Here is a 12,035-nt window from a genome sequence, read left to right on the forward strand (position 1 = left end):
CACTTTATCACTTTTATTATCTTCTCTCTCATACTTTATCACTTTTTAACTACACACTTAAAACATTAATCTACAACTCTTTATTTTCGTGCTGAAACCAAACGTGTCAAGATCGTGGGACGGAGGGAGTAATTTACTAGCTTAATTTTCAATGAAAATTTTATAATGTTATCAATATTAATGAAGTTTGAATTTGGATCAAGAGTCACATGATCTTACACAAGAGTTGCTCCTTTTGATCTCTACATAATTTTTAAAATCTTACATTTTCATTCCTTGCAAGATTGTCGGTCTTACCCTTCAAATGCAGTCAATCTTAAACTTTATATATTGGAAAAATTCTTACTGAATAAACAAAACGAAAACTAATCAGATCTACGATGGAATTTTAGACTTTTCAATGGCATGATACTGAATATTTGAGCAAGGAAATGCAACCAAAATGACATTGACATAGCTATGAGAAGCCACTTCACAGATCAGATTTTAAACTTCGTGGGCAAATGTACAAGTGGGGTCGGGAGATCACAAACAAGAAGATCTAATTTGGATATAAGATAAGAGTATTTAATTTGGGGGCTATGTGCTATATAATAGTACTCTCTTCGTTCCATTTTCATAGTCCACTTCATTTTTTAACACATATTAAGAAAATGCAATAAAAGTGCTGTGAAAAATTCAAATAGTACTTGGAAAATACAAAATATATAATTATTCAATTTTGCCCTTATTTATTCTATGTTTGACTATATTGTGGGATATCTAAAAAAGGAATAAGGGACTATAAAGGTGGGACGGAGGGAGTATGTAATTTAGGGAGTATGGGCTGTAGGGTTTATAATTAGTAAATTCATAATTATTTAAATAATTATTTTTTATGGGGATTGGCCCAAACAATATTTACACCGACATACTGAAGCTGGTTAGCGACAGGCTTCGACCCATTTTCTTTTACATAAAGCAAGCCCAAGACCAAGCCCATTGTATAACAAGCGATAAAACAATAGAATAGAAAAAAGAAAAAAAATAGCGGCAACGAAGAACAAAGAGGAAATCGCGGTCATGGCGGGAGAGGAAGCTGATGGAGGCTCCGCCGGCGCCGCCACCGGTGAGGGTTCTAACGGTGAGTGCTGATATTTTTTTCCCCCTAATGGCAATCTAAAATACACGAAGGATAGTCTTTTTGAATTTGTTTTTTGCGTCGATTTAATGCTTCTGTTTGAGTTAGTTCTTTTTTTTTTTTTTTTTTTTTTTTTTTTTTTTTTTTTAATTTCTGATTCTCATCTTAGTTGATTTGGATGGTTGCGGCGTAGCTGGAATTTCGTATGTTATTCTACGTGGATGTATTTCGCTTTAACTGCGGAGTTCGTGTGAGAATTGCGACTGAATTTTAGAATTTGTTCCCTAATTAGGGTTTTGGTACTGTAATTTGTCAAAAGGGGAATAACATCGTAGAAATATTTGCTTAAACTCAATGAATTTGTTTCACTGAGTTCAATTTTGAAGTTTCTAATTCTCTGAGTATTTGATTTTGATGCATAATGGAGTACCCGAATTCCATATCTTGACATAAGTTGATGTTTTCCGCCTTAAAGTCAGCTTTATTCGTGTGAGAAGTCCGATAGTTTTGACAATTTCTTCCAAATTAAGAGTTTTTTCATGCTGAAATGATCTCGTTTCCAGTGTGTAGTTTCTTTAGGAAGCCATCAAAGGGGAAGAACATTAGGAAACGAACCGCCGTAGAAGAGGCAGAGGGTGCAGATGAAGATTCTAACTCGGGGAGCTCAGTGGTGTATAATAAGAAGAAACAGGCTGCTGCTGACAACAAGTTGCTCTTCTCTAGCGGTTCGTTGAAGACTTCGAAAGGGTCTGAGCCCGAAAAACAGAAAGACTCTGTTTTTGAGTATGAGTCGTCCAGAGTAATTCAGGTCCAAAATGATAGTAAGGCAACTGCCACTTTAGAAACAGAGACTGACTTCTCAAGGGATGCCCGGGCGATTAGAGAACGTGTTCTGAAGCAAGCTGAAGCAGCTTTGAAGGGCAAGAACAAGAGTTCTGGAGATGAGAAGTTGTATAAAGGTTTACATGGGTATACAGATTATAAGGCTGGATTCCGGAGAGAGCAAACTGTTGCCAGTGAGAAAGCTGGTGGAGCTCACGGACCCCTGAGGGCTTCTGCCCACATAAGAGTGTCGGCAAGGTTTGATTATCAGCCGGACATTTGTAAAGACTATAAAGAGACCGGTTACTGTGGTTATGGAGATTCGTGCAAGTTTATGCACGATAGAGGCGACTACAAGTCAGGTTGGCAGCTCGAGAAGGAGTGGGATGAAAAGGAGAAGGCGAGGACTAGAAAAATGGCTATGGGAATGAAGGGTGGAGAAGATGATGAAAGTCCCGCTGAGAGTGACGAGGACGATGATAATGCTCTGCCATTTGCTTGCTTCATTTGTAGGGAGCCTTTTGTGGATGCTGTCGTGACAAAGTGCAAACACTATTTCTGTGAGCATTGTGCATTGAAGGTACACTACAATTTGATCTTCCTTAATCGTTTATGCTTTTATCTTATTTCTCCAAATTAAGAGAAACAAAATGAATTTGCTTTTTTGCTTATGATGATTTCTGTTTTTTGTTCACACAGCATCATGCAAAAAATAAGAAGTGCTTTGTGTGCAACGAGCCTACGTATGGGATATTCAATACTGCCTTTGAGATACGCAAGAGAAAAGCTGCCGAGGGAAAATGACGGTTCAAATCATGTTTTAGCAAAATTCTGTTTGTTTTTGTCTTCTCATTGTATGATCATGTTATTGTTTGTATCGACTTTTCCTTTTTGACGATAGTTTTGTATATTTAACAATTAGTCATGAATTCCCAGAGAAGGGAGTTTGAGTGCCCAGTTGAATGTTTTCTTCAGTCTCTCTTTCTCTCTCTCTCTACAATTACACATGGTGATGGTCTTACTGACTCTTTCTTAATCATCCAAAGAAACGCCCCAAACTACTGTAATTTACAATTTCAGGCTTTTTCGAATTTCGTTTTTCTCTTTCTACTGGATTTTGGGCCTTAAGCTTGAATAAACGCACAGGAAAAAGGAAGGAATGATATATTGTCATAATCTCAAAAAAGATGCAAAGAATTTGTATATTCAGTGATGTAATCTATATACAGCGATGACTATCACGCTCTCTTAAGTTGAAAGTTACATGCTTTCATCACAACAACTCTCTGCAGGAACACTTGCCTTCTTTAAATGGTGAAATCGAATGCCGTCTTTGAGGGATGATCTCGCGCTTTCTTGCCAAGGAAGTGTATCAGCAAAGGTATGACAGTCTCCACAAATTGTTGTATTCTTGATGACCCTGACTGGTGTGTTGGTCTTTGTTTTGATCAGGCCAAATGTGATTGCTCTTTTTCTGTATGAGAAAGCAGTGCCTTCTCCTTCTCCCCCTTGTCATCGGTGTACAGATGTACACATTTGGTGTCTGGTAAGTATCCCATTGCCCTTGATTTCAGATACTAGATGATACAGTTCAAAGTAGACCTCCTCCATCTTCTTGATGTGGCTTCCCTGATGCAGAAAAAACATGAACGGTGTTGTTTCATTTCTATCCAGCTCCAGACGGTTTCCTATTTTCAGAGAGCGACGTTCCATCAAATCTCTGACCCTGTCTACATCATCCCATCTTTCTGAAGCTGCAATCATGTTCATCAGCAACACATAGTTAGCAGGATTTCTGTGGTTCTAACTTGAAGAGTTGTCTTGCGGCAATCTCTCCCAGCTGGAGGCTGCCATGGGTTCGACAAGATCCAAGAATCGCGCCCCCAGACCCGTTGAATCGGGCTCTACTGGCATCTGACTGATGAAATCCCATGCTTCATCAAGATATCCTGCCCTTGCAAGAAGATCCACCATGCAGGAGTAGTGTTGAATGGTTGGAGTTTATCCCGTATTTCGTCTCCATGCTGTCGAAGAATCTCCACCCTTCATCAATCAAACCAGAATGCTTGCACCTGTGAGCAGAGCTGTCATGGTTATGGCATCTGGCTGTAGTTTCTTCGCTTGCTGCATTATGTGGAACAAAGAGATCGCCTTCTTCCCATGGCCATATGACGAAAATCCCATTATCATGGAGTTCCAAGAAGCTAATGTTTTTCTCTCAGTTGCCCGGAAAATGCTGTAAGCACTCTCTAAATCGCCACACTTGCTATACGTGTCGATGAGTGATGTACACACAAACGCATCTTCTACATAGCCATTTCTTATACTAATGCAATGCGCTCTTTTCCCCCTCTGCAGTAGAGACAAGCCTGCAACAAGCTCTACATAAGCTTGCACTAGTAGCTGAGTTTGGCTTCACACCTTCCGCTTGCATCTGGTAGCAGAAGTCGAGCGCGTGTCTGTGGTATCCGTTTTGGCAACTGCCTGATATAAGAGCAGTCCATGACACCACATTGGGAGCTTAGCCCTGAATCCTTGATTTGCTTCATCATGTCGAGGGCTCATCAATTCGCCCCGCCATTGAGTAGCCCCGACACCATGCTGTTATATGTCACTAAATCAGGTCTGACTCCCTCTCCCTTCAAATGACTCATGAGACTCGCAGCTTTCTCAAAATCCCCCCTTGAATGAATATCCAGAAATCATCGCATTCCAAGCAAAGATGTTTCTACACTCCATGCCATCAAAAAACAGTTTGAGCACTATTTAAGTCATCATTCTTCACATACATGTCTAGCAATGAAGTCACTACATGAATATCAGAATCGAGCCCATTTCTTATGACATAGCAATGAATTTCCTTCCAATGTATTGGTAATGGATCTTCACTCGCAGCTTGAAGAACGTGGTTACGGATCTGTTGTTCGGCTTAAAACCTGCGTTCTGCATATGCTGTAAGATGTTGAGCACTTCTTGGTATGATCCATGATGAAGGTGCCCAGATAGAAGGGTGTTCCAAGTGACGGTGTCTGGCTTAAGATTGTAAGTTTCCATTTCATGCAATAGCTCCCATGCATCTTCAAGATAACCATATGCCTGCATAACCAGATATGATTGAGTTCCACGTAGATAGGTTTCGATTTTGCATTAGATCAAATACAGCTCTTGCTTGTTCAACACTGCCATTTTTGGAGTACATTAAGATCAGTGAGTTGCATATCGCTAAATCCGATTCCATTGCGTTTCTCAGGATGTATCCATGTATCTGCTTCCCCCTCATCAAGAGCTCCTATCTTCCCAACAAGCTTGAAGAACCCTAGCAATGGTGAAAGTATTGCTGGTCGATCTTCATGGATGAAAACTGCGAATGTCGAAAGACATCTATACCCTCAAAACCATTCCCCATTCCTTAAAGCCACCAAAACAGCTTCATTCCACAGCAACGAAGTCTGATCTGACGCTTCAATCGAACGCCCTTTTGCCGAATCTGAACCCCAGCACTCCCATAGAAGTTCATCAATGCTGCTTTCGCATGCATATCTTGATCAAAGCCTCTCTTGATTAAACAGACATGAATCTCCAGACCTAGCCAGGAATCCCTCAGTTTTGCACACATTTTGAGAAGCATGGCCAGATTTTCACTCCCAAAAACCACTCCGATATTGTGTAATTCAACAAAAACTTGAAGAATCTCAATGGGGTCTCCACCTTTATTCTTGAACTCCTGGAAGAAAGTGTTCCAGTGCAAGTAGTTTCTGCTCCAAACCAACGAAGAACAGCATGGCTGCAGAGTGGAAATCTCCGAGCTCCAAATATGATGTGATCAGAGACTGCACCTTGATGTCTGAATCTTGCTGATTTTGGCATTTTTATGATGTGCGCATGCCTTGCTTTGGCTGGATTCAACTTCAACTTGCTTAGTGAAGAAACGTTCGACAATGTCTCTGGCGGAGGGGAAGTCTCAACACACGCTGCAGCAGCTTTTAGCTGGCTGAATTTGGTGGTGAAATTTCTGTGTGGTAAGTGATGAAAAGAATTTATTATGGCTTCCATTTTTGCTCACTTCGCTGGCAAGGAGTCGTGTGCTGCTGAAGAAGACATGGCAGTTGGTAAAGAAATTTGGAGAGAGAGTGATTTTGTCTTTTTGTCTGTGGATAAGGTTATCCCAACTGAAGATAAAGAATTATTGAAGATGCACTACAGCCTAAAACCATTAGGAACCGTGACAGTCAACAATTTCTTCATTCATGAATCAATGATTTTTTTTTTTTTTTGACAGTCATGAATCAAGGATTTATAGCATTCGCTAGGTAGTAGATCGATTAAAGCTTAAATTTAAAAATTTTGAGTTCGACTTCATCATGGTGTATTCTTTAATTTTTTTTTATTTAATACGATTCATCTATCAAAAAATTAAGGATTTAAGTTTTTTTTTGGCTGCTTTTAACGTTTTTGCAGCTCCAAAATTCAAAAAGATTAATGAAAAGTTTTATCCAATCCAAGTTTTAGTTGCTTGTTGCTCTTTCAGATCTTTATTATACTTTCTCCGTCTTAACTTTTAGCATTCATTTGAAAATGACACGAATTTTAATAAAATAATTGTATGTGTTGTGAGTGAAATGAGAGTTCCATTTTTTTTATGTGAGTGTTAAAATAATTAAAGTGGAGCAAATGTCCCACCTACTTTTCCTAAAAATAGAAATAGATACCAAAATATGGACACTCAATAAAAGAAAGATGGATACTAAAAGCTGGGACGGGGCGAGTACATATTATGGTCGGTGTGTATTCCCATGCGAATGTTCATGTAATGTTGCCGTAGTTTTTTGTTTTTATTTTAATTAATTATTCCCTTCGTCCTATTAAACATAGCTCGATTTTCACTTTGAAATGTCCCATTAAAATCAACTTATTTTCAAAATAGAAATAATTAAGGGTTTGTTTTATTTAGTTAAGGGGAGATATACTCTTTAATCTCTGAAGCCCTTATTCACTTCCTCCTACTTTTAACTTCATTCGTTCCTGCTCTCTCTCTCTCTCTCTCTCTCTCTTTCTCTAGCGATGCGTTCTCTTCTCCGAAATCCTAGTCGCCCTCTTGCTGTGCATCCCCTCTATATCGCAACCCCCCTATACTATAACCCCTTCCCATCTTAGCCGTCGTGATGGAATCATCATATCTCACACTAAAATCCTTCGAATCTGAAGCCCTAACTGTTTATTCTGTGCAAGAGGAATATTTGAGCAGTGGCTATGTTCTTGATTCGCTCTCTCCGGCTGCTAGCTTCTTTATTGTTGCTCTTCTGCATAATTCCAAACTTTGAATTTGAAGTGTATCAATTTTCACTCTCTTTGTAAACCTTGATACATTTCTCTTCTTACTGCTTACATGTATAGCCTGACCTGCATTTCTCTATTTTCGTGTTTCAGCCCATAGACGAGTGATAGTCCTCCTTAAACAGTTGAACTTCAGGCCAACTTCCTTCATTTTGCCATACAAAGGCCTTCCATCTTTTGAATTATGTAGAAGAAATTGCACTATGAGGTTCTATTGTGTGTCAGTTAGTTTCTTTCTTCACCATTTTTTGAAATTTTTGAAGAAGAAGAAAAATGAAGAAATAAGGAGCTGAAGAAGTGTATTAGAACTAGAGTTTATTTATAGCTGTTGTTTAGAGGGAAATAAGCCTTTTAAAAAAAAAAACATTTGGCAGACTCTAAATTTCAAATATTCCAGTTTTAAAGTGGTGCCAGTAATTGAAAAATGAAATTTTGCCTCTATTTTCCTTAAACATTCTGCATAGGGTATTCTACTCCAAAAATGGCGATTTGATTTTAATTCATGAACAAAATTGTTGCCTTTTGTTAATGAATCTAAAAGGGTTAATTTAATTGTAGTGGATGGTGATGATTGTGGGTCTTTGAATCAGAGTGGACTTTGAAAATGGCCACATTGGAATTAATAAAATAAAAATTGTCCATTAAGATAAAAATCTTAAAATTGTCCACACTTACCATTTTATCCTTCACATAAAAAGCTTAAAAATTATCTACTGAACTCGAATTCACAACCAAGACTGTTCTTAGTTATAAATTCTAGCTTTAAAACATGAATTCACAACTAGCACTAATTTAAGTTGTGAATTTAAGCTTTAAAATTTGAATTCACAACTAATAACTATTGTTGGTTGTGAATTCGAGTTTTAAAGCTTGAATTCATAACTAGAAATAGTGTTAGTCATGAATTCAAGGTTTAAAACTCGAATCCATGACTAGCACTATTTCTAGTTGTGAATTCAAACTTTAAAACTTGAATTCACAACCAAGACAACTGGTTGTGAATTTAAGTTTTAAAACTCGAATTCACAACCAATACTAGCGATTCATTTGTAAATTCATCGAGTTGGTTGTAAATTTTAGTTTTAAAACTCGAATTCACAACCAAGACAACTAGTTGTGAATTCGAGCTTTAAAACTGGAATTCACAATAAATACTAGCAATTCAGTTGTGAATTCATCGAGCTAGTTATAAATTCGAGTTTCAAAACTTGAATTCACAACCATCACTAATGATTTAGTTATGAAGTCATAGAATTGGTTGTAAATTCAAGAACATTAACCAATTTTTTTTTAATTTTTTTTCTCGAGTTTTGAAAATCAACTTTTAATCCATTGTCTTATTTGATTAGATACAATTGCTATTGTGCTATTAAATTCTCTCTCTCTCTCTATATATATATATATATATATATCATTATTCTAGTTGTGATTTAAATAATTTATCTTTAATTAACATGGCCTTACTCGATTAGCAATCACAATTCTCAACCTCAAAAAATCAGGGAGAAAATGAGATTAGTCTCTTCTAGGTTAATGAACTTAAAAAAAAAAACAGATTAGTATCTACTTAAAAAACAAGATTAGAGTTAACCTCAAAAAAGAAAAAGAAAAAGCAATCACAATGCTTTGTCTCTTCCTCTCTCTCCACAGTTGCAACTAGGTGAATGATTAACAATATGAATTCATACCAATTTAATAAAATTCATTTAATTTTCAATCTCTCTCTCTCTCTCTCTATATATATATGTGTGTGTGGAAAGGTTCCCTTGAGAAAGCTATATATTGTTAGAAGTGAGAAGAATTCCAGTCCATTCGCTCAACATGATCTCAAGGCCATAATTTAATCTTATATCAGACGTGTGTTTTAGCATACAAGGTTAGTATAGTCATTTAGGTGTGAACAGAAACTGGTAACATATCTTAATTATCGGTAAAAGTAACTGATATCGTTCAGAAAGTTTTTACAACAGATATCGCTAATAATTATCTCATTAAATAGAAGAACCTACGGTAAGACCTAATTATTCAGCCATATTTTCTCACAGTGTCACCACCATCAAGTTAAAGAATGGAGCATATCCATAGAATTCGAAAAACAACCCGTCCTTCGTGGTTGGTGATTTGCCCGTGGATCCAAGCTTCTCAAGCTTGTCTTTAACCTCGCATAGGTTAGAGTACAATTGCTCACACAAGTCAGTGTTGCCTCTCACGAATCCAATGGCCCTCACTAATAACCTTAAATATCGAAATTCCACTTTTAACAAAGCTTCGGGGGCACCAATAGGTTGGTTGAATTCAGCTTCTCCTGGGCACATGATGCTAAACTTGCACCAACGCTTTACTAGGTACTTCTTAGGGTTAGTATCCATGCTCAGATTCCTGAACACAACAAACATATGTTGGCAAATTCACCCCTTTGTGATGAAGACATTGCAGCTGCATGATATATACTCCTGTGATTTCACGTGACGAATAGTGAACACACCATCGACATTGTCTGCAATAACATAAATGTTGTCATCATCTTCCGAATACATCTTGCGAATGACACATCCAATCATTGAGGCTTTTATCTCATCCTGCACATACTTGAAAATAGGATTTGTGTAAACTTCAGATGCGTGACATTCAATAGGTATCATGGTTTGCATGGAGCACGAGTCTCGTCAGAAAGAGTTGTCTGAAGGTACATATATCGCTGTGAATCAAGTGCACTGGAATAATTGGTGTACAACAATACAAGGTCGGCGTTCTTATTCATGAAACGCTTGAAATAGCTGTTCTCGCTCTCTGAGGATGACGTGGTATGGAATAGACCACTCATGGTTGGATGACGTCTTTGAAGTATGCAGGAATCCAAAATGTGTGATCCTCAAACATGTCGGAAAACCATCTGTTATCAGCAAGATCGTATTCATCGATCATGTTTTGCCAATGTTCCTCAAACACATTAGGTTCATTGTAGTCGGACCAGACAATGTTGTCAAAATTGGTCTTGAATTCTGGGTCCTTATTCAGCATTGAAGGCAACTTTTCCGCGAGCTTCATTGTTAGGGTGCCTCCAATCATGAGCCAGTTTCTAGTTTCTAAAATTGCCACATCAGTGCCACATCAGCTTTAGAAACCCACCTACTTTTTTCTCTCACATCTCCTCCAACAATAAACCACATTTATTACTTTTTTAGGGTCCCACCATAATACACACTCCCTTTATATATCTATATATATATATATAGACATCCCAATTAATTTTATTTGCATTATTATTTATATATTTTAATTTTAGTTTTAAATTAATTTCTATATATTAATTATCTAATTTAATAAAATAAATTAAATTTAAATTATAAATAATAATTAAAATTACATTAATAAAATTCATATTACATTGCAAATATTAAAATTACATTAATTGAAACTACATAAACATAATAATTCAAATTAATATAACTTAATTCTAGCTATCTGCGGCATTGATTTGTGCCCAAATATGTTGTGTCAAATCATGTTGAAGTTGGAGATGAACTTGTTTATTTGTTAAATCCTTGTGATTTTGGAGAAAACTTTCAAATGCTTCCCAATTGTTAGTACCCATTGGTATTGGTTGTTGAGGAGTTGCATCTTCGTCAGACCAGTTGACCGCTTCTTCACCCTCATCCTCAATGATCATGTTGTGCAAAATAATACATGTGAGCATTATATTGCGAAGGTCTTCTTTAAAATAAGATTGTGCGGGATTTCGAACTACTGCCCAACGAGCTTGTAGCACTCCAAACGCTCGTTCAACGTCTTTTCTTACAGCTTCTTGTCTCTGCGCAAATTTTCGTCTGACTGGATCTCCTGGTGCTGGGTAACTCTTGACGAATGAAGCCCAAGTTGGATAAATTCCATCTGTCAGATAGTATCCTTTGTTATACATCCGACCGTTCACCATGAATTGAACTGGTGGGGCATTTCCCTGAAGGAATTGATTAAATAATGGAGATTCATGAAGAACATTGATATCATTGCTTGCTCCGGCGACGCCAAAGAAAGCATGCCATATCCACAAATCTGCTAATGCCACCGCTTCAAGAACTATTGTAGGAACGCCATGATCGCCTCGTGTATAGTATCCTTTGTATGCAACTGGACAATTCCTCCACTCCCAATGCATGCAATCGAGGCTTCCCAGCATTCCCGGGAAGCCATGTCTTTCTTCATGCATTTGTAGCAAGCGTTCAGTATCTACTGTATTTGGAGTCCTCAAATATCGATCACCATAAACGACAATCGTACTCTTGCAAAAATTCATGTAGACATTCCAAAGCAGTACTCTCACCCATCCGCATGTACTCATCAAGTGAATCACCGGGAGCCGCATATGCCAACTGTCGAATAGCTGCGGTGCACTTTGGAGTGGTGATAGACCATTCCTTCCAGTTGTATCTTGCCTCAATGTGAAAAAGGGTAAGCAGTTTCTCATCGCATCAACGATCTTGACAAATAAGTCTCGTCGTATTCGAAACCGACGGCGAAAAAGATCGCCATCATAGATGGGTTCGTCACAGAAATAGTCACGAACGAGACGATCATGGCCCTTTTCACGCTCCCGATCCCTATATTTTCGAGGACCGCTTCTCCTTCGTGAATTTTGTGGTGTTACTTCATCTGCATCAAGCATAGCAACCATCTCTCGCATAATCAGATCGGTTGCCGAATTTCGAATGTATTGCTTCCACATTTCATCAACTTCATGTGGGCTAGGAATATCAGACAT

At 37.8% G+C, this 12,035-nt stretch overlaps 3 protein-coding genes across 3 annotated transcripts; 1 reads left to right on the forward strand and 2 right to left on the reverse strand.

Moving 5' to 3' along the window:
* Positions 1-964: 964 nt before the first annotated feature.
* LOC130997367 (zinc finger CCCH domain-containing protein 1) lies at positions 965-2,916 on the forward strand. The gene is made up of 3 exons (XM_057922654.1): positions 965-1,123; positions 1,684-2,522; positions 2,642-2,916. The coding sequence occupies exons 1-3, from the start codon at positions 1,063-1,065 to the stop codon at positions 2,744-2,746; spliced, it is 1,005 nt and encodes a 334-aa protein (XP_057778637.1). The 5' UTR covers positions 965-1,062; the 3' UTR covers positions 2,747-2,916.
* A 175-nt stretch (positions 2,917-3,091) lies between these two features.
* Positions 3,092-6,343, reverse strand: LOC130997366 (pentatricopeptide repeat-containing protein At4g01030, mitochondrial). The gene is given in 23 exon segments (XM_057922653.1): positions 3,092-3,250; positions 3,253-3,411; positions 3,414-3,498; positions 3,500-3,550; positions 3,552-3,602; positions 3,604-3,624; positions 3,626-3,739; positions 3,741-3,833; positions 3,836-3,940; positions 3,942-4,015; positions 4,018-4,315; positions 4,317-4,460; positions 4,462-4,626; positions 4,628-4,690; positions 4,692-4,846; positions 4,849-5,038; positions 5,040-5,240; positions 5,243-5,284; positions 5,286-5,336; positions 5,338-5,444; positions 5,447-5,694; positions 5,696-5,803; positions 5,805-6,343. Coding segments are annotated over 23 exon segments (2,751 nt in total). The 5' UTR covers positions 5,996-6,343; the 3' UTR covers positions 3,092-3,215.
* A 3,753-nt stretch (positions 6,344-10,096) lies between these two features.
* LOC130998259 (uncharacterized) lies at positions 10,097-12,035 on the reverse strand. The gene is made up of 2 exons (XM_057923691.1): positions 10,868-12,035; positions 10,097-10,362 (listed from the first exon to the last, which is right to left on the reverse strand). The coding sequence occupies exons 1-2, from the start codon at positions 12,033-12,035 to the stop codon at positions 10,097-10,099; spliced, it is 1,434 nt and encodes a 477-aa protein (XP_057779674.1).

This window comes from Salvia miltiorrhiza, chromosome 8 (genome assembly GCF_028751815.1).
Source record: "Salvia miltiorrhiza cultivar Shanhuang (shh) chromosome 8, IMPLAD_Smil_shh, whole genome shotgun sequence".
NCBI classification, from domain to species: domain Eukaryota; kingdom Viridiplantae; phylum Streptophyta; class Magnoliopsida; order Lamiales; family Lamiaceae; genus Salvia; species Salvia miltiorrhiza.